Source organism: Desmodus rotundus, chromosome 6 (genome assembly GCF_022682495.2).
Source record: "Desmodus rotundus isolate HL8 chromosome 6, HLdesRot8A.1, whole genome shotgun sequence".
Taxonomy (NCBI): Eukaryota; Metazoa; Chordata; class Mammalia; order Chiroptera; family Phyllostomidae; genus Desmodus; species Desmodus rotundus.
The window spans coordinates 85964986-85988965 of NC_071392.1; the positions used below are offsets into that span (position 1 = coordinate 85964986).

Genomic DNA, 23980 nt, shown 5'->3' on the forward strand with positions numbered 1-23980 from the left:
AAACAAATGTTTGCGAGGATGCGGAGAAAAGGGAACCCTAGGGCACTGTTGGTGGGAATGCAGACTGGTGTGGCCACTGTGGAAAACAGTATGGAATTTCCTCTCAAAACTAAAAATGGAACTGCCTTTTGACCCAGTAATTCTGCTGCTGGGATTATATCCTAAGAACCCTGAAACACCAATCCAAAAGAACCTATGCTCCTCAATGTTCATAGCAGCACAATTTATAATAGCCAAGTACTGGAAGCAACCTAAATGCCCATCAGCAAATGAGTGGACCAAAAAACAATGGTACATTTACACAATGGAATTCTATGCAGCAGAGAGAAAGAAGGAACTTATACCCTTTGCAACAGCAAGGATGGAACTGGAGAGCATTATGCTAAGTGAAATAAGCCAGGCGGTGAGGGACAAATACCATATGATCTCACCTTTAACTGGAACATAATCAACAGAAGAAAACAAACAAAATATAACCAGAGACATTGCAGTTAAGAACAATCTAACAATGGTCAGGGGGGAGTGGGGAGGGGACAGTGAGGAGAGGGGATTACAGGAACTACTATAAAGGACACATGGACAAAATCAAGGGGGAGGGTGAAGGTGGGGGAATTGGTGGGTTCGGCAGGGGTGAGGTGGAGGGATGGGGAGAAGAGGCATACAACTGTAATTGAATAACAATAACAATAAAAAAAAGAGTGTCAGATAATTTCCAGTAATGAGAGATGCCTGAGAATTGAAGCGTGACAATGTGAGAGGGCAGAGAGGTGATATTATATAGGGCGACCAGTGCAGGCCTCTCTTCTATGGGGAGGCGGTCTTTAAGTTCCGATGGCATCTGAATGACAGGGAGCCAGCCTGTGGAAGGTCTGTGGGAGGAGCCATCCAGGAGCAGACATAGCAAGTGACAAGCCCAAAATCGAGGATGACGCCTTAATACGCATTGTTATGCACCTTGCTTTTTCATTTAACATATATGACACATGCTTCCATGTCTGATCACACTTTTCCACCGCCTCCACCTCTTCCTTCTCCTTCTCTTTGGCAGCTGCACAGGATTCCATTCTAGAGGTGAACCACAGTTGATTTAGTCAGTCACAGGTTGGTATTTAAACAATTTGCAACCTTTTGCTGAGTCAGGCAGTGCCGACATGAACCTGTTTGAACATACATGCTTGCATGGGTGTCCTGCCTGCGAGCTCCCTGCAGCCATGCATTGGGCTCAGTGCATCACTGCAAGCCCACTGCCCGCAGGCCCCAGGGCTTGGGAGGAACTCAGCAGGTGCTTGTGGAAGCACCGCAGGCAGGTTTCTGGTTCTGTGGGGCACTGTCTTTGGCTATTCCTCCTGGGACAAGAGGAGGATGTGGCACCTGCTGGGAGGCTCTCCTTCTGTGGACTGTTTCCAGGTTCTTTTTCCTGAATCCGGTCCTTGAGCGCCCCCTGGTGGCACTTCTGATGCTGACACCTCCTGGTGCAAAGACTTCAGGGAGCAGAGCTGTCCTCTGTGGCCTAGCCCTGCCTGCTCTCAAGGTTCCCAGAGACTCCGAGCCTGTGGCTGACCGGGCCGCTGCCGCCACCGCCACCGCCCCAGCACCCTGCGGATGGCAGTGGTGATCTCCCGGTTGCGCAGGCTGTAGATGAGTGGGTAGAGCAGTGGCGTGACGTTGGTGTAGACGAGCGCCAGCGTGCGGTCCAGCCGCGGGGAGTAGCTTGCCTTGGGCCGCACATACATGAAGGTGGCGCAGCCATAGTGCAGGAAGGTGACGGCCAGGTGAGATGCACAGGTGGAGGCGGCCTTGCGCCGGCCCATGGAGGAGCGCAGGCGACGCAGGGCAGTGACAATGGCAACGTAGGAGGCCAGGATGAGCATGGAAGGCAGCAGCAGCAGCACCAGACAGGCACCCAACACGGGCAGCTCATCCACATAGCTCCGAGTGCAGGCCAGGTGCAGCAACGCTGTGACGTCGCAAAAGAAATGCACCAGCAGGCGGGAGCCACAGAAAGGCAGGTGGAAGACTGCCACTGTGAGCCCCACAGACACTGTCAGCCCCCCGAGACAGCAGGCCAGGGCCAGTCGCACACACAACCCAGGGGTCACCACAGCCGCATAGTTCAGTGGGTGGCAGATGGCCACATAGCGGTCATAGGCCATGGCAGCCAGCAGGAAGCACTCAGCCCCGCCCAGCGCCACAAACATCTGCATCTGCACAGCACAACCCAGGAAGGAGATGGGACTGCCCTTGCCCAGGCCTGGTGTGGCTAGGTTGGCCAGGAATCGGGGCACCACCACCAGTGTGTAGCAGAGCTCAATGGCTGACAGCTGGCATAAGAACAGCAGCATGGGCGGCCTGCTGGGCACAGAGGCCACGGCCACCAGGATGAGCAGGTTCCCGCTCAGGGTGGCCAGGTGCACGGCCAGCAGCACTAGGAAGAGCACAGGCCTCAGGTGCGGGAACTCAGAGAAGCCCTGAAGGAGGAAGCCTCGGGGCATGGTGGCATTGCTGGGGCTGTCCATGTACCTGCCCTCCCAGAAGCACCTGTGGGAGAGAAAGGAGGGAAGGGCAAAGCTTGTGGGGTGCCTCCCCCCTGGCCCTGCTGGTGGAGAGAGGCCCAGGGGGCAGTTAGAGGGTGGGAGGGGTGTCTATTTAAGGGACATATTGTAGATTTTCCTACCTCCTGGACTAGAATTCTTAGTTTCTTTCTCAGCATGCTCTTTCCAAAAAAGCCTTGATTTTAGGCCCCTTCCCTACAGTGCATTGCTCATGACCTCCATCTACAAAGAACTCTCTGCCATCAAACTGCAGTTACCATTCTGAGGGGCCCGTACGATGAGGGTGTCAGCCTCAACTGAGCTCCCCAAGGCAGGTTCCCTCCTCCCTGCCCTCTGCTGTCACTTGTGAGTTGCTCTCTGTGGTCTGTCACAGAATCACAGAGACATGAGGCAGATGAAGAAGTTAGAGATCATCCCCTACAACCTCATAATTCTAAAGAGAAAGATTAAGCTGGGAAGTGGTGGTGGTGAAGGGCTTAACTGCTCACAGAAAATTACAGAGTCTGCCTTCCTGAGGCTGAATCCAGAACTTCTCACGACTCCGAATGAGGTCGTAAAAACCGTCACCGGGGGCCCTGGCAGGGTGGCTGTCTCCTGTAGGCCAAAAGGGTGCAGGTTCCCTCCCCAGTCAGGACACACACCTAGGTTGTGGGTTGGTCCCCAGTCTGGGTGCTTACTGGAAGCAACTGGCCAGGGTTTCTCTCTCACATGGATGCTGCTTCTCTCCCTCTCCCTCTCCATTTCTTCTCCACCTCCCTCTTTCCTTCCCCCTTGGTCCCCCTGTCCCCCTTCTTCTGTCTCTCAAATCAATAAGCACGTCCTCAGGTGAGGATTTTTTTTTAAAAGTCACTGGTTTCAGCCAATCCATACTGATGTAGTCTGAAGTAGCCCAGGTCTGTGCCAGGCGCTGAGGCAGACCCTCAGGGAGCAGGGGCTGTTAGTGGGAGGGCCTCGCAGGGTGCATCAGGAGCAGCCTGTCCCTAAGGTTTTCATGAAAAGCGATGTGTATCTGTTCTAACTCGCCTTTCTGAGTGAGCAGTGCATTCCCGATTTGCCAGCTGACTCACTTGCAGGCAGCATTTGGAAAACATTGATAACCTGTAGGTCGGCTGTGCTTGTTAGAAACCTCTGCAGATCATGGGGGGCCATGGAGTGCTAAGAAACTCAAGCCCATGCACACTGGGGGGGGAGGTTTGATTTTTCCAATCGTTATTAATGATATCTCTTACTTCCTCATATCTTTTTATTAATTTTCATGGGAAGCTGGACTATTACTCCTCCTCACTGACTTTGTGTCACGGCTCATAATCAGTGTGGGAGGGGCACTGTGCACAGCCGTTTTCCCAGAGAGGGCACCAGCAGTAAAGCTGAGTCAGGGGCACGGTTGGAGAAAGAGCTGGAAGGAATGCAGAGAATGTGGGTTTTGCTTGCTGGAGCTCCTTTTGGAGAAGAGAATTCTGAGGATTTATGTTTATCAGTGTCACCCTGTGCTTTTTCTTGTCATCCCAGGGGAGTGTCTTCAAACAGATGTTTGTGGGCTGAAGGGACATGTGTGGAGTGGGGCTCCGGGTGGGTCTCAGAGAGACGGAATCATTTCTCTTGTGTTTCAGAGCCCTCACCCTTTTTTGGCCACTCTTTGGTCTGTTGACTATGTGACAAACCTCTTTTTGTTGAGTGCCTCTTCCTTGCCAGGTGGTGTAGCCGCAGGTGGAGCAGGAGAGAAGCCCAGCTGTCCTGGAGGTCTGGGCAGGGTGACACTGCTGAGGGACCCACAGCAGCTCTCGTTTCTCTGCCTCGCTTGCCCCTCTCTACTCCCTCCTTCTAGGAGGCGCGGGTGGTAGGGGGCAGAGGGACAGTCCTTTTGCCTCCATGCCCGTACTGCACAGAAATGGAGGTGACAAGACAGGCCAGGTGAAGGCGACAATAACTGTACACTGAGCATGTACCCGTGTTTCTCCCAAGCCAGGCCACGTGAAGGGAGCCAGATGGGCCAAGTAAACCAAAAGGAGGCTCAGGAGGGTTTCTACTTGGTTTCGAGTTTTTAGGAGATTTGTCACAAACTCAAGGACCGTATTGTACAAATGTCTTTTCTCTGCGAGGATTGAGGGGGAACAGACACTTTCAAATCTTCAGTGATTTGGTCCATTGCAAACCCAGCTCCCCCCAAGCTGGAGAAGCTGCTAAGGGAGAAGAAATGCCCACGAGTTCTGCTGGAGCCCCCGCCACCCCCAGGGGCAGGAGGGCAGATACTCCCATTCTTCCAGGTGATTTATAGCATCAACGGTAATAGCTGTGCTAAGAGAGAGTGGCACACAGATGCTCACAAGGGCTGGACACATTTAACTGTCTTAATCCTAGCAACAACTGGATGAAGTGGGCCAACTCATACACTCCTCTTACAGATGAGGAAATAGAGGCCTAAAGAATTAAATGTCACGAGCTAGTGGTGAAGCCAGGTTTAATGGCCAAGCCCTTGTTGGTCAGTGGCCCAACCCACTATGTGTGGTCTCCCTTACATAGACCTCTCCCCCAAATTCTTCCCATGTAAAACACCCCCCACCCCACATCTGCCCCTGCCTAGAAATTAGCTGCACTGCCCCAAGGCTGAGGCCTTGCTGTCCTCGGATTTCCCTTTGCTGACATTTCTCTTGAGGCCGTGTGGATGGGAGCAGTAGTACAGATCATCTAAGATAGCAAACCTAAAAATAATTTCTCCTTAGCTCTGACATTCATCGCTGCTGCTGTTACTGTTCTGGCAGGTCTGCTTTGCTAATTGTGTGAGGCTCCATGGAGCACCCACAGGGTATCGGCTGGCCGGGCGCCCGGGACACCCGGATATGGCTGGAAGCCTTGCTGGGCTGGGGCCACAGACCTGCAGTTGGATTTCCACAGTGCAGAATAATTACAATTACCTGTCATGATGACGTTTTCTAAATCGATCGTTTCAGTAGTCAACAGAAGCACTTGTGAAGAGAGATGATGAATGAGGTGGGAGATCTGAGAGCAGACAGTCTGGCCCCGCCAGACCAATGGTCATGAATGGTCATGACCAGACCTCTGGCTCCCAGCCCCTGGACCCACCAGCATCCCTCATCCTGGCCGCCCGGCCTCTGACTGACAGCCATCCTGGACCTGTCCTCGGGCTAAGAGTTCAGGGCTGCTTATCCTGAAGAATGCACTTTGTACTCTAAGAACTGAACTTTCCCGTCTTCTCTGGAGACTTCTGGGTTTTTGCCTAGCTATGCTCCCAGCGTGAACACTCTAAGACCCTTGAATAAATGTCTGTCATTTGTTCCTAGCCAAGGCTCCAGGCACTCTTGAGTTCCTTCAGCCTATGTCAGAGCCCAGCTTCTGCAGCGTCCTGGCAGCCTTTGGGTCCATTTGCATAGCAGCTGACAAGCATAATTGCCATAATGACTCTTTTTCCTGTGTCATCAGCCTTTTGTTTGATTTGGGACAGATAACTCAAAACTTACTAACATACATATATTTGTGTTATTATGTAATTCAAATTTAGATTTGTTTTCAGCCTTTGAATGAAGACTTATTTACCATTTTCGCCCTAGCTGGTGTAGCTCAGTGGATTGAGTGCAGGCTGGGAAACCACAGGTCGCCTGTTTGATTCCCACTCAGGTCACATGCCTGGGTTGCAGGCCAGGTCCCCAGTAAGGAGTGTGTGAGAGGCAACCACACACTGATGTTTCTCTCCCTCTCTTTCTCCTTTCCTTCCCCTCTCGTTAAAAAATAAATAAATAAATAAAATCTTAAAAAAATACTTACTTCACATCTTCTTGCTATGTCATGCAAACTTACATGTTTTGGTGGCTTTGTTTCCTCATCAGTTTGATAATTTCTCTGCTCAGAGGAGCTAACTGTCACCTCTGAAGGACAGGTTTTACTGTGGGCTCCCTCTTCCAACCATTTATACTCTCAGCCTCCACCTGGGACAGGCGCCTCTTTTCTGGCGTGCTGCTCTTGTCCTGTTGGCCGCTGCCTCTCACACGATCAAGCAGTCTCCCAAGTTCTGGACAACTAAATTTGGCAAGAGAGCTGTCAAGGGCTTCTGAAAGTCTAAATAAAAGAAATCCTTTCCTGTTTCTTGTGGGCATCTTTGTGCCCTGAAGCCATTTAAACAGATGTGATAGGGAATGTTCCTTACACAGACATTCTTGCTTTACCCCCCTTACGGTGTTTCCTGGGATATTCAGTGAGCCCGTGTTATAAAACTGTGAAGCCCTTGATACTTCATGTCTTCTCAGGAGCACTTTTTAAAGTGATGGTTATTACATGGGCAATATTTTACGTCTCCAGCTCCGGGTCAGTAGTACCTTACCTTGGGTTTTGCATTTTGGGCAACATTAGTTCTCCCGGTTTCCTGACAATCCAGAATTCCAACAATGTGTGTACTTGTGTGTTTACAGCCCCCTAAATAGTTGCTACCGTTCATTCTCTTTTCTTAAAATCAATCGTGGGATTGGGGCTTTGAGTGCAGTTTTGTCTTAGCCTCCTGCTCTCCTTTATTTTCATCTGAAGAGGAGCTTTGGCCTCACAGATCTAGGAGTCCTACCGACTTCCGAGCTTGCTCTCTGCCTTTGATAATTTTAAAGAAATCCTCAGCTGGAAAGAAGCAGCATCCATTTAAACTGATATCTCTGGCCCCGGCTTCTGCCAGAGGAAGAGGGATGCACTTCAAAAACAAGCGCTTGAATGGACACCATCAGCATTGCCTGGCATAGAGACTGTCCCAGTTCTGGGACTCTGAAGGTCCTCTTTGTCACGCATAATGCATGGTCATTGTACTGTCCCATTTTGAGAAGTATTCTAGGCCAGAGGGTCAGTCAGTGTATCTACCTGAGAAAGTATTAGCATCTTCGCTCTGCAGGGACACTAGTTCGTCTTCTGAATTTATTTTTTAAGATCAACTGTCGTTTTCCATGAAGTTAGTAGGTTTGAAGTACTGTTAATTTCTCAACTCCAGCTTATGTCACAAAGCAGGGAGAGGGTTCCCTCGAAAACCTCAAATGACCCTCCTAGTAAAAGATGCCTTTCTGTTTCTTGTTGGCCACAGACTGACAGCTGGGAAGTAAGGAATAGGGCAAGACAGCTGTTTGGGTGAGGGAATCAAGGCAATTCCAGTTCTGCCAGGGTGTTTTCATGATTCATTAAACTGGGGGGAAAAAAAAACCCCAAAACCAAACCCACTGGTGAAAAACTGTACTGATCTCCTGGGCCAGCACCCAGCAGGAGAGGGCACACTGGTGTCTTCCGAGCTGCCTCAGAAAGCCGCTGGCTCATCAGGAAGCCCTTCACCAGTGAGAGCTGTGTGCATGGTTTTGGGTCAGGAGCCCTTCCCTGTGGGATACTGTCTTCACCATCCTGCCACCTACCCCCACGTTTCCAGAATAGACTCCTGGGGTGCTGAGAAAAAGCAACTAATGACCAAATGAAATGAGATGGAGTGGACAGGGTTCAGTGGGCCCTGATGGTGGCCCAGGTCTCCTTCAAGGGTGGTGGCTACTACTGTGGTCGGTGTGGTTTAGGGCCTGGGGACCAGTGTTCTGGCCAGGAAGCAAGGACCAAATGGAGCCAGGGACAGTACTGGGACGGGAGGCTTTTCTGTGGCTGCATTTTTGTGTCTGGCGGAGATAAGTGATAGCCTCGGCCATCACTTCACGGATGTTGTCTGTTCTGCCAGTACCGAGGGAGAGATGACACTTTCCTCAATTCCCTTCTACCCAACATTCTATAGAAACAACACACTGCATGCCTAGGAGAAGCTCTGTTCACCCAAGGAGAAGACCGAACCGTCTCACCTTTTTGGTTGGAAAAGTTGAGGCAGAAGAGACACACTTGGGCAAAGATATTGAATAAAAATAGCAACTGAACCTAAAAGTTCTAGCATCTGTATCTGCCTCATTTGCCTCACACCGTACCCCACCTAGTGCACCCCAGACTAAAGGATTCCATAAGTGAGAGTACCTTGAACACCATGTGCCCCACGATTTGCTGATGCGGGGTACCAGGTCCAACCACAGGAGGGCAGAAGAAATGCTTCTCTCAGAGGCAGTTAGCTCTGTGGGCAAACCTCATTGGGGAGTGTGTTCTTGCCTCATTTCCATGCTCCAGTCTTGGTATTTCCTTCCCTGCCCATGCACCCTGTAAACGTCAGGCTTCTCCTTACCTGGGAGCAGACTGAGGGATGGTGGGAGGTAGGTGGAGAGGAGACTCAGATCCTGGTGCCTGGAGGGTAGAAACGTCACTGGCAAAATGAAAAAGGGCATGCAGGAGAGTGTCAGTGGGCAGTTGTAGAGGTGGTGGAGGGCCTGAAATGAGAAGAGCTAGAGATGGGGAGGCCCGGTGGAGAGTGGGGCAGAGACCACGCCAAGGGTGCTTCTGCAGCAGTTTCTGGCTGGCAGTGGCCGGCCGGTATTATAACCTTAGCTTGCTGCACGTCCCTGGAGAGGTCGGGAGAGAGGAGAGCAGCCTACTAGTCCTGCTTTTCCTTCCACAGGGAGGATGGGCAAGAGCAAAGGCACCTGTGATTAGTGTGCTCACTAAGCAACCCTCTCAGGCTGGGAAACCTAGCTGGGACTTGGCACATGTCCAGTGACTCTCCTGCTGTCCAAGGAGAAGCAGCTATTCCCATCTCACATGGCCACTGTCCAGAAGCTGTCTGCCCCACTGGCGCTGCACTCTTTCCCCAGAGTGCTCGTGGCTCCTCTCTCATCATAGCAACTCTCCCCTCTGTGTCCTGCACTGAAGTGTCAGTTGCCCAAGAGGTCTTAGACGGCTGAATTTGTCCAATGGCTAGAGCAGGGAGCTGGCTGGTGAGGTGCACGAATGAGTCTCCTTTCTAACTCTCGCGTGTGTGCCAAACCCAGGGAACTGCATTGGGAAGCCTCCACCAAGGGATACTCCTGAGCCTGGAGTGTAAACCAGATGACTCCTGCCAGGGTCCTCTAAGTTTGGCGGCTGAAGACTTGGTCTTGAGTGTTTAGTTAGTATCCTGCACATTTGCGTGTATAGGCACACCAGCATTGTAGGGCTGTGAGGTCATCTGTTCTAATCCACTTGCTCATTCATTTATTTATTGATTCAACAATTTCATATTTATTGTGTACCTACTATGTGCCAGGCTCAGATCTCAGTCCTCGGGTATATAACTCAGGTGGCAAAACAGACCAAAAAAGAATCCTGCCCTCATGGAGCTTACATTCTAGGAAGAAGAAAGACACAAGACCCAAGTTAAGTAAATTGTATAGTAGATTTGAGAGTGATAAGTCCAGTGGAGAAAAATTAAGAAGGACAGGAAATGTGAGGAGGTCACAGGCAGTTTTAAATAGGGTGCGTGAGGACACCTGTAGAGGAAAGGTGGTATTTGATGCAAAACTTGAAGGAGGTAAAGAAGAGAGTCCTGTGGGTATCTGGGGGAAGAGCATTCCAGGCAGAAGCATTATGCAGGCAGAGGCCCTGAGTGGGGAGCAGGCCTGGCGTGTTTGAGGCCCAGGGAGGAGGCCAGTGTGGCTGGAGTGGAGGAAGGACAGAAGAGCAGTAGGTGAGGGCAGAAAAGTGGAGTGTGGCCAGCAGGGGGCGCCATGCAGGTGGAGTGTGAGAACTTTGCTTGTATTCTGTGTAGGATGGGGAGCCGCTGGAGAGGTGGAGGACTGGGATGCTATGGAAGGACCACTCTGGCTGCTGCATTGGAACAGACTGTAGGAGACCAGGGTGAGGGAGAATATGGTGCATCAGATTAGCAGCAGAAGTGAGACTGGTTGGATTCTGCACATACTTTAAATGTGGAGCCCGCAGAACCTCCTGATGGATTGAATATGGGGTGTGAAAGAGAGGACCCAGAATGACTTTATTTTTTGCCTGAGCAACAGGAAGGCTAGAGGTGTTGGTGTCTGAGATGAGGCCTCAGCTGGAGCAAGCTGGGGAAGGAGAAGTTGTCAGAAGTTCAGTGTGGGGCATTTCAGTTTGGGACATCAATCAGCTGTCCAGATTGGTCCTCCTGATTGACACTTGGACAGGTGATCTGCAGGTCACAGACACGATCCATGTTAGGGATAAAATTCTGAAGGTATGTATTGTAGGTGATATTTAAAGTCATGAAGCTGATGGAGAGATCATGGTGGGAATGAATATAGTTGGAGGAAGGAAAGGGCCTGCACACGGATCCCAGTGGTACCTGAGTAAGGAGTTTCGTTCATACAGAAGGGGAGTCTGGGGGGAGTCTGCAGTCTGTGTCTCCCAGCTGACTAAACCACATACCTGTGTTCTGCCTCTCTCCCAATTTGCACATCTCCACCATCGTAGAATATTTACATGGAAAATGAGTCCGTGATATGTTAGGATGACTTCCCCTACTGATAATAAAAAGTTATTCAACCCCTACACAATTCTGCTACAGACCATGTAGAATGTAGAATCGTGGTCAGGTGGGAAACAGGGTCTGACTGTTCCCATGGCTCCTTCCTCATAAAGTGGGAGGAGCTACAGCAGAGGCTGAAGTGAGGGCAGGGCCTAAACCCCATGGAGAAGGCAGGAGTTGGAAACAAAATTCTGGGTTCTAAAATTCTAGGTTCTAATTCCAAATCTGCTTTTTATTTCTTATGTGTTGTTTAGAAAGTCATATACCTTGTCTGAGCCTTAGTTGCCATACTGAAATGTAAGAATAATACCACCTGTGTCTAATTGGCAGCTATTGTTTTGGCATTTTATTTCTAACAGCTTTATTGAGGTATAATTGAAATACAAAGAACTGCATACACTCAATGTGCACAATTTGATTAATTCAGACCCATGCAAACACTCAGGATGCCATCACCACGGCTGAGGGAATGGGCACGTCCAGTGCCTCCCAGAGGTTTCCTTGGGTCCATCAGCCCCCCTCCCCGCCTCTCTCAAGAAGACATCCTCTTTCTTAATGATGCTGCAGTGCGCAATGCAGTATTGTTATCCACAGGCACGATGTTGTACAGCAGACTCTAGAATTCAGTCATTCATCATAACTGAGATTTTGTCCCCTGTGAGTAGCAACTCCCTGGTCCCCAGCCCTCAGCCCCTGGCACCCACTCCTGCAGTCTCTTCTTCTGTGAGATTGACTGCTTAGATTCCTCATCTGTGTGGAATTAAAGTGATGTCTCTCCCATCTTAAAGAAAAGCGTTCCTGATCCCAGTTTTTCACCTAGCTCCCATTTTTATGCAGTTGAAAAAACGTGAGCTGTCTTTGCTGTCTGTACTTCCTCTCCTTGCATTTTTCTATTTATTTTATATCCTCCCCAATTTGTAAAAGCACTTTATGGAGATATAATTGACATGTAAAATGCTGTTTTGAGATTTTCACTTTTGGAAAGATTTTGCCAGTTCTAAAGTGCTACGTAAATGTCACGTGCGTAGAAGATCCATAGTCAACATGTTTTCCAACACAGCACTCTACTGCGCCTTTCCCTGGCTCCGAGCTTTCAGAGGTAGGCTGCCCTGGCATTCTCGCCCTTTTCGTGCGCATACCTTCCCCGATAGGTAAGAAGCAATCGGGAAGGGACTGGGTCTGGGCTCCTCAGTGATCCGTGGACTCCGGACGAGATGGTATCGTCAACAAACAGCCGCGTAGCCACGGTTCAGAATTTTGGAAATGGTGCCAGGAGGATCTTGGACACAATCTTCAGGGTGCATCGGCCCGGACCTGCAGCAAAATGTACTAGAGGCAGGAGTTGGGAGTTTTACGCCTCGTGTATTTCTTGGCTGGGGTCTGGCTTTATTGAAAGAGTTGTGTCAACACAGGGAAGTGTCTGCTTGGCGGAGGGATTGCTCAGGTTGGCGGTGCCTCTCTCCCCTCTTGGAGAGTTGGTGCGAGTTTGCTCAGATGCGGAATCAGGTGGAATCTGTGTGTGCACGGAGACTGGAAATATTTACATCCTGCCCACAGTCGTGAGCCATGTGTCACCGGATTGCACGTGGCCTTGTGGGACCCCTGCTTAGGTTTACCACTCCTGTCCGACTGTAGCAGCGAAGAGGCTGCTTAAGTTGTTGGGTTTGACCAGTATCTGTGGCTCTGGTTATAAGGAGGAAAAGCTCATTCCTTTGGGGTCTTTGTACACGTTGGGTAAATTTATAGAAAATAGATGATAGAAAACAGACAGAGTAAACCTATAGTATCAATGATGAATGAAATTACAGTGATACACAAAGGAAGTAGGGCATAGAACAGAAACCAACCAGAGTATAAGCACAATCTTAAGTTGACTCTCTGGAAATTCTAGGAATATGGGTACATATTTGGAATTCTCATCAAAGAAACATTAGGAAAGATAGAATTGAAAAAAGGAAAACACAGAAATTAAAATAGATGTAGTAGAGATTAGAAATAATAGAAGAATATTATTAGAAGTACTTATGGATATAATACACGTATCTGAAAGTGAACATCTAATTGGCCTAAGAAGAAACTTTTTACCCAAGAAAACTTGGATAAAATTGTAATCATTAGTAGATGGAATTGCAACCAAAAAGATAACCTTTCTGCCCTTTGCATCACATCATGGAAAACAATTTTACAAGTGGACTTTACCCAAGTTTCAAGAGACATGTCATCCCCATTTATTAGTAAGTTTTTCCAAAAAATAAAAAAAAGAAAAGCTGCCCAACTAATTTTATGAGACTTATAAAGAAGATTATGTGAAAAGTACACACTAATCTAATGGATGACAGCATCTTTTAATGTTTTCCAAAGTAATTTAACTTTTTAAAAAACAGCATATTTTTACCAAGTGACAATGTTCCCAGAAATACAGAGATGATTCAATCTCAGAAAATGCACGAATTCACTATCACATTAGGTGACTGGAGGAAAACAGAATAATCTCAATATAAATGGAGAAAAATGATGACACTTGTTAGAAATAGAGGACTTTGTAACCTCAGAAAGCCTGTATGCAAAAATTCTACAACAAATGACGTACTTAGTGGATAAATCTGAGGCACTACTTCTAAAGTCACAAGCAAGAAGCATGTGCTTGGTGTAAATGACACTTATCATAGTCCTAGTGATTCTAGCTGAAACCAAAGGAAAGAAAATAATAATTGTTTGCTCATGATATGATCATTTACATTTAAAATCCAAGAGAATTGTTCAGCAAATTAGTCACACTAATAAGAAAGCTCAGCAAGATTTCCCAATATAAGATGAGCATATAAAAGTAAATAAGATTCCTCTGTACCAGCAACAATCGTTAAAAATATAATGAAAATAAGATAGCGTTACAGTAGGAACACATGCCATGAAATATGGAATGAATTTAACAAACTGTGTAAGAGCTTTATAAGGAAAGCTATTAAACTCTAGTAAAGGACGAGAAATAAAACCCAAATAAATGTAAAAATATACCATGTTCATGAATGACTTTTCCTTATGAAAACGTCAGTTTTCTCTCAATTTTGGGATCAGTGAAATGAGTGGTCAATAATTACAACAGGAATCATGAGGCCAATTGGCATATCAGTTTTGAAGTATATATGGAAAAATAGAAGCCCCCAAACAGCTAATAAAAGTAAAACTTTTGAACTAAGGTGATGAGAAGATGAGTAACTCTCCGAGATATTGAGATACATGCAAAGCAATAATTAGTAAAATAATGACATTTGTGTAAGAAAGCTGGCATAAGGTACAGGATCGACAGTTCAGAAACAGATCTGTATTTTTATGTGAACATGGAAAATGACAGTGATTGCATCATGAATCAATGAGAAGTAATTTAAAAACAAATGTTTTCAGGGAAGTAGGCTCATTAGATGGGGGGAAGTGAACTAGTTGCTCCACATATACCCAAAGATGTAAAATATACAACCTGTAAGAGAAAAGTGATGGATTTGAGTACATTAAAAATAAACATTTTGGTTAACAGAGGACAATATAAGTAGAAATAATAGTGCAGGAAGTGATACTTGCATCATTAATAACAAAGAATCAGGAGTCACAGAAGGAGACAGTACTAATTAATTAAAGAATGAGAAGAAATACGGACAAAGCTATGAAGTTGTTCACGAAGAGGCATTTGAAAGAGATTCTCAGCATCATTTTCAGTCGCAGGTGAGTAACATTGAAACAACCATGGGATCTTTCTCCCTTTTTTTCCTCTAATGTCACCGCTGTGATGTGGATACTCGGCCTTTACTTTAACCATTTCTTCACATATGCCAAAGGATCTAGTTGTCTTTCATCAGAAACAAAAGCAAAAGTGCCGTGTTTCTCAAGAGATTAAAAAAAAGCAAAGAAAGCACTCATCAGATGAGGCATGACTACAAGAAAAGACTTGGGAGAGGAGCCAAGCAGGGCCTGCATGCAGGTGGCACAGACCGGCTCCCGAGTTTACCTTGCATCGATTCCAGCTTCTTTACCACGCTGTGCTGAGCCAGGGGTTAATACCTTCCATGGTAACTCTGTGCAGTTTGTTGGGAGACATACCCCCTGACGTTTCTGCTCCTTGTGTTCTGAAGTTCAGTGTTAAATAGAGGCGACACCTTTTGAACTATTGTTGTGTTTCAGTTTGTGACTTTGAGGCTACGCCTTCCACCTCAGCCAGATGGTTGAACACCTTCAGCATCCCACCTGACGCTTCCAATACGAAAACAACTAGGAAGTGAAACAAGGACCAGGGATCAAACCCCACAACATAGGTATGTGCCCTGTCTGGGAGTTGAACCCATGACCTTTGTGTCCATGGGAGGGCACTCCAACCAACCGAGCCACACCATCCAGGGCTACTTTTACCGTCTTTGATGATCTATCATAATCAAGACTGAGCAATGTGGGGATGGGGGCAACATTTCCAACCTCCTTGAAGTCATATAATTAGTTCCTTGAATGAAGCAATACCGCTAACCTCATCCCTGATTTTTCTGTCCAAATTCTGCATTTTTAGTGACTTTACCACTTACATTATAACATACTAACCATACTTTCCATCCTTGACTATTTCCACCCCTTTTCTTGATTAGTAGCAAGGAGATGCTTCAGCTTCATGACCAAGTGCCAACCCCCCTCTAAAATGCCATCTACCAAATCCTTTAACTAGTGTGCCCTTCTTTGTGTAGTGTGAGTGCTACTTACTCTAATTTCACCCCTTCTACAGGCTTCCTTTCTGACCAGACACCTACCAACTTCAAGTGAGTTCCCACAGATGCTTAATAATAACTGTTCCTCTGCTGGTGAAATTGTCATAGCATCTCTTCCAGCCAACCTTCTTCTGTTTTTCTCCAGCTTACTTCCACTCCCTTCATTCTTTTTTTTTTTGATATATTTATTGATTATGCTATTACAGTTGTCCCATTTCCCCCCGTTCACTCAACTGCATCCTGCCCCCCCTATAGTTCATGTCCATGGGTCATACTTATAAGTTCTTTGGCTTCTACATTTCCTACACTATTCTTACCCTCCCCCTGTCTATTTTCCACCTATCATTTATGCTATTTATTCTCTGTACCTTTCCCCCTTTCTCTCCCCCTCCCAATCCCCTATTGATAACCCTCCATGTGATCTCCATTTCTGTGGTTCTGTTTCTGTTCTAGATGTTTGCTTAGTTTTCTTTTGTTTTGGTTTTAGGTGTGGTTGTTAGTAACTGTGAGTTTGCTGTCATTTTTACTGTTCCTATGTTTTATCTTCTTTTTCTTAGATAAGTCCCTTCAACATTTCATATAATAATGGCTTGGTGATAATGAACTCCTTTAACTTGACCTTATCTGAGAAGCACTTTATCTGCCCTTCCATTCTAAATGATAGCTTTGCTGGATACAGTAGTCTTGGATGCAGGTCCTTACCTTTCATGACTTGGAATACTTCTTGCCAGCCCCTTCTTGCCTGTAAGGTCTTTTGGAGAAATCAGCTGACAGTCTTATGGGAAGTCCTTTGTAGGTAACTGTGTCCTTTTCTCTTGCTGCTTCTAAGATTCTCTCCTGTTTAATCTTAGGTAATGTAATTATGATGTGCCTTGGTGTGTTCCTCCTTGGGTCCAGCTTCTTTGGGACTCTCTGAGCTTCCTGGACTTCCTGGAAGTCTATTTCCTTTGCCAGATGAGGGAAGTTCTCCTTCATTATTTGTTCAAATAAGTTTTCAAGTTTTTGTTCTTCCTCTTCTCCTTCTGGCACCCCTATAATTCGGATGTTGGAACGTTTAAAGGTGTCCTGGAGGTTCCTAAGCCTCTCCTCATTTTTCCAAATTCTTGTTTCTTCATTCTTTTCTGGTTGGATGTTTCTTTCTTCCTTCTGGTCCACACAGTTGATTTGAGTCCCAGTTTCCTTCGCATCACTATTGGTTCCCTGTACATTTTCCTTTGTTTCTCTTGGCATAGGCTTCACTTTTCATCTGGTTTTCGAACAAACTCAACCAATTCTGTGAGCGTCTTGATAACCAGTGTTTTGAACTGTGCATCCGATAGGTTGGCTATCTCTTCCTCACTTAGGTGTATTTTTTCTGGAGCTTTGAAGTGTTCTGTCATTTGGGCCTTTTTTTTGTCTTGGCGCTTCTGTTACTTAAAGGGGCGGAGCCTTAGGTGTTCCCTGGGGCGGGGTAACGCTGGTTACTGCTGGATGATGCTGAACGTGGGGGAGGGGCCGACAGGGAGCAATGGCCGCTTGCTCCACTCTCCACCGGATTACAGTCACTCCCTCAGCTACCCACAATCAAACTGGGCCCCTTTGGTGCTGGTTCCCGAGTGGGTGGGCTTGCGCATGCCCTAGGCCCCTGTGGGTCTCTCCAACGACCTCTCCTGTAAGGCTGGGAGTCTCTCCTGCTGCCACCCCAACCCCCATGGTTGCTTTCAATCAGAGGACTGAGGCTTTATTTCCCCGTGCTGGAGCCCTGGGTTATGCGGTCTGTTTCACTCCCCACTGTTCTTCCCAGTTTATCTGTGCGCGAGTGTGGGGCCGCAGTGTCTGGCAGTGGTCGGGCTGCCTGCCCTGTTGGTCCCACACTCCACCAGTCTCAGTCCCGCCATGGCCAGGCCAGTCCTCTCCGCGCCAGCTGTCCATCTCCGCCCCTCCTTCCGGTCTGGATGTGTGTTTCTTTTTTATCTACTTGGTGTCGGACTTCCTTGCCGTTCGATTTTCTGTCAGTTCTGGTTGTGCGAGGAGGCGCAGTGTGTCTACCTGCGCCACCATCTTGGTTCGTTGCTCCCTTCATTCTTAAACTGCTACTCATGCTCCTTCTTATTCCACCACTACCTCTGCAATAGCTTAGAAAAGTTCCTGGAACATAGTAAACATTCAGTAAGTGTTTGCCACTCCTCTTGTGACAAGTGTTACTCAGTCTACAAGGATCATCACATGTCAAACCATTATTATGTGTTAAGTCTTGTGCCAAGTATTTTACTTATCTTATCTCATTTGATTGAAGACACTCTTACTGAGTTTGGTGAAAGCATTCAAGAACAATCCTTAGGTTTTTCAAAATTGATTTCATTAAAGCTTGAGCTGCCCGGTTGTATTTCTGATCTGAGAAGGAGGTGTGTGCTCTTCCTCTCCAAGGCCAGCACGTCGAGGGATGTTTCTGTCCCCACCCTTGCCCTTTCCACCACTTCCGAACCATGTTTTCCTGGTGCCAACTCCCCAGATTCTCCAGCCTCCCTTTCCACTGGCTCCTTTCTCAGCCCGCAAGGTTGCCCAGTCTGCCTAACTTGTGTTGAGAAGTCCCAGGTTGAATGTTATTCTGTATAATATTCTGTTGCCATTTTCTTCTTCCCATCATTCTACACATTCCCAGGTAAGTTTTTTTTTTTTTTTTTTTTAAATCCTATGCCTTTTTCTTGTGTGAATTGTATGTTTCTGAAACCCACCTCTATCATTTCTGAACTGACCGTGGTTGGTCATGATTTCCTAGTCACCAAAATCCTCTTCTAACTCGTTCTTCTCCATAGATTTTTCTGGTGCATTTTGCCCCTTTGACTACGGTATCCTTGGCACTCTGTCTTGTTTGGTTTTTATGATAGGACACATTCTCGAAGCCCTACACCTTTCTACACACATTCCCCTGCCTCTGTAGGGCCAGATGGTGAGCATCATGTGAGGACACCATCTGAGGGATTTTGGAAGCAGAGCATGCACTGCATGGAAGGTCGAGGTTGGGGCAGAAGCAGGGTCAATATCACGTTGTCAGAGAGAAATCAGGAGGACACCAAAAGGCAGGGAAGGGCAGAAGCTTCATATTTCTGGCATCAATTGGTGGCTGAGACAGCTGCAGTTGTAGGTGAACTATTGTGAATGCCTGGGTACAGTTGGTCAAAGAGTTTACAAAATCTTATGGAGCCAGAGCGAGAAAGGGCAGAAGTGTGCAGGGGGCAGTTGGTTGGGATGATGGGGAAGGAAGTGGGTTGGTGGGCAGAAGCACAGATGGACAGCAGGGAAAAAAAGACAGAGAAGAGTTTGGGCTCCATTTCCTTACCTCCTAGTGATGGCAGCTCATGCTGGGTCAGTCTCTCTCAGAGGCCAGGGGTGATGATGGCATGAGGCTGCAGGCTGGGTGACTGTCAGCTCAAGGAGGGGACCTGGCTGCTGGTTGTTGGCAGTGGAGTGAATGGACCCCGGTGGAGGTACAGATGTGATAAGCAAGGCTCTCGGACCGTCATTGTCCTTCCTCTTTAGTAAACGTCAGTAATCTACACAGTTTATAGTTTTTGCTATGGAAATTTTCATGTTGTAGAATCCACAGAGAGAGTAGTGTAACGAGCCCTCGTGCACCTCTTATCTAATTCGGCAATTACCAACGATTTGTCAATCTTGTTGAATTCTGTCTTTGCCCCACAGCCTTGGGCCTTTTGTTTTTGTTGTAGTATTTTAGAGGAAATCCAAAACATCCCATCATTTTACCCACCAATAACTCAGTGCATTCAGGTGTTTTGTGTCTAAGCACCTGTGTGCACTGGTGCATGCTCCCCTTCTGCAGCCCAATTCCTGTGCTGCTTCTGTGATGATGGTCGAGCTCCAGGTGAGTCTTAAGGAAGCGCAGGGCCTGAGAGCCCAGCTGGTACTGCAGATGGGTGTGGTGATGACTCTGGTGCTAGTATCTTTTGTCTCCTTGAAGTTTTGTGGCTCCAAGAGCCCCCACTGGGACTAGCTAGACCTTGTTCCTTAAATTAAAATGGGGCATTTCTTTTCTAGGAAGTCAGCTTGGTGTTTAAAATGGAAATTTATATTTTGGGTAAAAAGGAGTTTGCCGTTTGCAAGTCTTTGAGCTAGTCCAATGGGTAACCTTAGTATCAATATGATACTCAACCTTAGTTACTAAGCACCCAGCTCTGGGGGGCATAGAGGTACTGGAGATACATGCGCCAACCTAGTAGGACTGACACAAAGGGATAGAAACGTAATTAACAGTACGGCACGGTACACAGTGATCCACTATCCCGTACAAAACGCGTGTGTGCTCCATAATTACAGTGACCCCACTATGTAAATCAGAAGTCGGGATACGTAATTTAAGGAAGATTTTTCCCACCATGAATTTACTTATAACAGGAGTCCCACAAAAATCACATTTCCTGCTGTATATGAATTATTTTTATTAAGAACACAGTATCACATCAACTCAGGGCCACATAGAAAACCTGGCTATGTGGCTCCCATGCAGGGCTCCAAATGTGGAGTGCTCAGCAGGACTCGGTGGCCAGGGAAGGGTGACGTGGAACCCAGAGGTCTGACTTGGTTCCACACGGTCAGGAGCCAATTTAAAGGCCACGAGGGATTCGGATAGGGTGGCAGTGGAAAGTAATTTCAGGAAGGGACGTGGAGGTGAGGTGGTGAGTGTCCTTAACTGTGTTTCATGGAACAGTAGTGCCAATCAGATGTGCCAGAGTTTTCACTGAAAAATGTGTTCTGCGGTCAAATGCATTTTGAAAAATGCTGGTTATTAAAAAACTTTCAGGTCTCATCACATGCTCAGCTGATGTGCCTGTAAATGGAGAAGAGGTGAGAGTTGGTCGCATTTTTTTCTTTCCTTTTTTGCCTTAAGTAAAGGATCTATTAATATCCAAAGAACATGGCGTTTCTCAGCACACAGTTTAGGAAACACCGTGTTAAGGGTTTGATCATATCTTAAAGGACATGGACAGTCACAGAAAGCTTTTCTGCAGGACACAGGGACATGTCACCAAGGTTAATCTGCTGTGTTTTTAGGATGGAGTGAAAAGGGGGAAGGTGAAGAAGTCAAGGAGACTGTAGTAGAGTTGAGGGATGCAGTGAGGAGGGCCTGCTGGTTTGCAGCAGGGGACACAAGGGTGGAAAAGTAAGAGCAGGCCCAGGAGATAACACACAGGAAGCTCCTTCGTTTTCAATAGGTAAAGGAGTGGGGCAGGCAGGGGGAGGGGCAAGTTGAGCATCACGCTGAGGGTTTTTGTGCAGGGAGACCAAGACCATTGACAGAATGGCTGTATTTACACAGGGCCAGAGCTGGAGGGGTGCTGAGGCCGGAGCTGAGCAGGCTGAGCCCCATGTGGCCGTTCAGGTGGTTCTGTACAGCAGCAGCAGATGCGAGGCAAAGTCTAGGAGGGAGAGGGCTGTGCTGGGCAGGGAGCCCTGGACACTTTCATAACCGGGTTCCTGGGTGGTGGTGGTGTATGCGGGTTTTACAGGTGGTGTGGTAGCTGCAAAGGAAACAGTATCTGGAGTCAGAGATCCCGGTTCCAGTTCTGATCTGCCCCAAATTCTTCACAACTTTGGACAAATTTATTTTGCCTGAAAATCGATAAAGAGATAGATAAATAGGTGTGGAAATGCAGTAAAGATGTATCTCAAAGGGTTGATGTGCAGGTGAATGTGATGTGTGTGCGATAGGAACTGGAAAGGGCTGTACGAGTTTTAGTTACTGTTGTGAGTGACGGATCTGGGAGATAGAAACCTGAAGTGCAAGCCCAGGTGCAGAGGGCAGGCCCAGTGTAGGTGAGCAGCGAGGAGACGTTAGCACCATAACCACAGCGTGGCGAGTGCTCGGCCAGTGCTCCCTACACACCAGTTGATAGGGTTAGCTGACCCACGTCACTGACGCAAGTGGAAAACAAGAGAGGGCACATATCTAGTCCTGCAGAATATTTCTAGAAATCTCCCATCAGGTTGAAGCAGGGCCATTAATGAACATACTTTGCCTGTGGTGACTTACTATTCATTTAACAGCCATTGTACCCAGATATCAATGTAGGTGCTGTGAATAGAGTCGTGAATAAAACAGGTAAAGTCATTTACTTATGAAATTTCTATCTAGTGGGTAAAACAATCAATAATAAAATATACAAAAAAAACCCTTGTCAAGTGATGGTAAGTGCAATGACGAAAAGTGGAGCAGGGCAGAGAAGAAAGATGGGGATGCTCTGCTGTTTAGTTTGCAATCACGGCGATTGTTTCTCTTAAAAAAACCAAGATTTGAACAAAGAGCTGAAGACAAGAGAACTAGCTGGGGAAAGAGCATTCCACACAGAGGAAAGAGCAAGTGCAAAGGACCTGAGGCAGGACCGCCTTTGGAAGTGGAGAGGAGCACGTGGGGGAGCTAGTGTTAGAGGTGAGGGCAGAGAGGTGGCAGTGTCCAGCCCGTGGATTGCTTTTAAGGTCGTGGCAGTGACCGGATTTTACTAGGGAAGCTACTTGACATGCTGTTGTATGATCTTATATTTTCAAAGACTCCATCAGACTGCTGTGGGGAAAGGTGGACACAGGGAGTAAGATGGAAGCAAAGGAAGGTACTGCAAACATCCAGGCAAAGGGGGTGTGACTTGGATTAGGGAGACAGCAGTAGAGGTGGTGAGAGGTGAGTGAAGTGTGTTCTGTGTGTATCTAGAAGGCAAAGCAGAGCAGATCGGCTGGTAATTGTGGGAGGACTTGAAAGAAGGAAGAAGCCAACACCCATGCTCTAGCATCCCATTTTATGTTTGTTGATAGCATTTGTTACTGTTTTGATCATACCCTATACTTTTCCTTACTTGAGTATTGTCTTCCCTAACTGCTAGACTAGGCCCTCCATGAGATCAGAGACATGGGCCGCCTTGTCACAGCCCCAGTCCAACACCTAGGGGAGTGCTGGGCACACGGAGAGGCTCGGTTAATAGTTGTTCGCGTGAATAAGTGAAAGGAAAAGGTGACATCCTAATTGAGTCCTCAACAGATTTCTGCCATTTCGCTCTCCACTTCCACTTGTGGAAATCTCCTTAGGGGAAATTTTCACAAATGCCAAGACTTACCCCCATAGATGTTCATCAAAACAACTGCTTCTAAATTAAACACATCCTAGCTGTTCAACAAGACGAGAACTTGGGATGCTTCCAAAACCATTCAAGGGAGTCTTTGCCCACTTTTGGGCAGGATGGTCTGTGGCTGGAAATACCCCCTCTGCTGGGGCAGAAGTCCCAGAGCCCTGCAGTCCCACAGGCCCGGGATCATTCCTGCGAGATGTTGGTTCACTTCGAACCAGGCGTTGTAATTACAGCTCCTGCAGTCTCCAGGGTTCAATTAAAAAGTTTTACTGCAGGCTTCACAGCGGTTCCTGGGGCCTCATTATGGTCAACTCTCCTCACTGTGGGCCTATATGGAGGGAGTTCAGGGAAAAGAGAGCAATGACTGAGGGGAAGAAATGGAGGAGGAGCACTGTATTATGATAGAAAAACAGGAGGGAGAGCAGGAGCTTTAATTAAAACCCAGCTGGGCAATTTGCATCAGTGAGTGTAACCCTGAGAAGGAGAAGGTGGTGGTAGCCTTAGAAAATGCTGTGGGAATATGGGTTAGCTCGGCCCCTGGGAGGTTACATTTTTAGTAGACGTTGCAGTACAGCTTACAGCAGGTACTCTGCTCATTCCTGTGGGGACTCAGGCTTGTGTGTTTATAAACCCTGTATTTATGCTGCTGAGTGCTGGGAAAAATGAGATATAACACCATTTTCCCCCACCCAGCAAAGAATTTTTTTAAAAGTTACACCACAGATTCCAAGTTCTAGTACACAATCTCAAGTGTATTTATTCCCAGTGCAGGCACTTCCATGCTGAAAGGAACGTAGACTTCTGCTGCCTCTTCCTTTTACAAATAGGAAAAGGGTGTCCAGAGAGTATTTGAGGTAATAGAAAAAGAAAAAGAATGCATTAATGCCTGAGCCTTATCTCAGCTCTTTCTCCACTATTCTATACTGTTTTCCATTTTTTCCTGGATTGATTTGTTCAACCAATACTCAGTGAAAACCCGTGTGCAATAAATACACTGGTTAGTGATTGGAGAAGGTGGTACACAAAGATGAAACTGGAATGAATTTTACTTTCTAGAGATGTACTCTAGATACAGGTGGTCTCATACTCGTCCTTTTCTCTTTCTTTCCTCTGCCCAACTGTACAGCCAACTTAGGTGGCCAGGTTTAGAACATCGTGAGCCATGGGATCTCATGCAAAGTAGAAAATGTGGGAGCCATATGG

The 23980-nt window shown here is 47.2% G+C and overlaps 1 protein-coding gene across 3 annotated transcripts; it reads right to left on the reverse strand.

Annotated features, from left to right (window-relative positions):
• Positions 1-341: 341 nt before the first annotated feature.
• Positions 342-8825, reverse strand: LOC112310265 (olfactory receptor 10AC1). Of its 3 annotated transcripts, none has more exons than XM_053926718.2 (2): positions 8734-8799; positions 342-2538 (listed from the first exon to the last, which is right to left on the reverse strand). In XM_053926718.2, the coding sequence occupies exon 2, from the start codon at positions 2514-2516 to the stop codon at positions 1527-1529; it is 990 nt and encodes a 329-aa protein (XP_053782693.1). In that variant the 5' UTR covers positions 2517-2538; positions 8734-8799; the 3' UTR covers positions 342-1526. The 3 variants fall into 3 exon arrangements, 2 of the variants coding, with proteins under 2 accessions (XP_053782693.1, XP_053782692.1); XM_053926717.2 differs by lacking the exon at positions 8734-8799 and adding an exon at positions 4214-4279; XR_008427114.1 differs by lacking the exon at positions 342-2538 and adding an exon at positions 4355-4430 and having other exon boundaries at positions 8734-8825.
• Positions 8826-23980: the final 15155 nt, after the last annotated feature.

Excerpts from the sequence above, each read along its gene's own strand:
- LOC112310265 (XM_053926718.2), bottom strand. The coding sequence starts at position 2,516 with ATGGACAGCCCCAGCAATGCCACCATGCCCCGAGGCTTCCTCCTTCAG.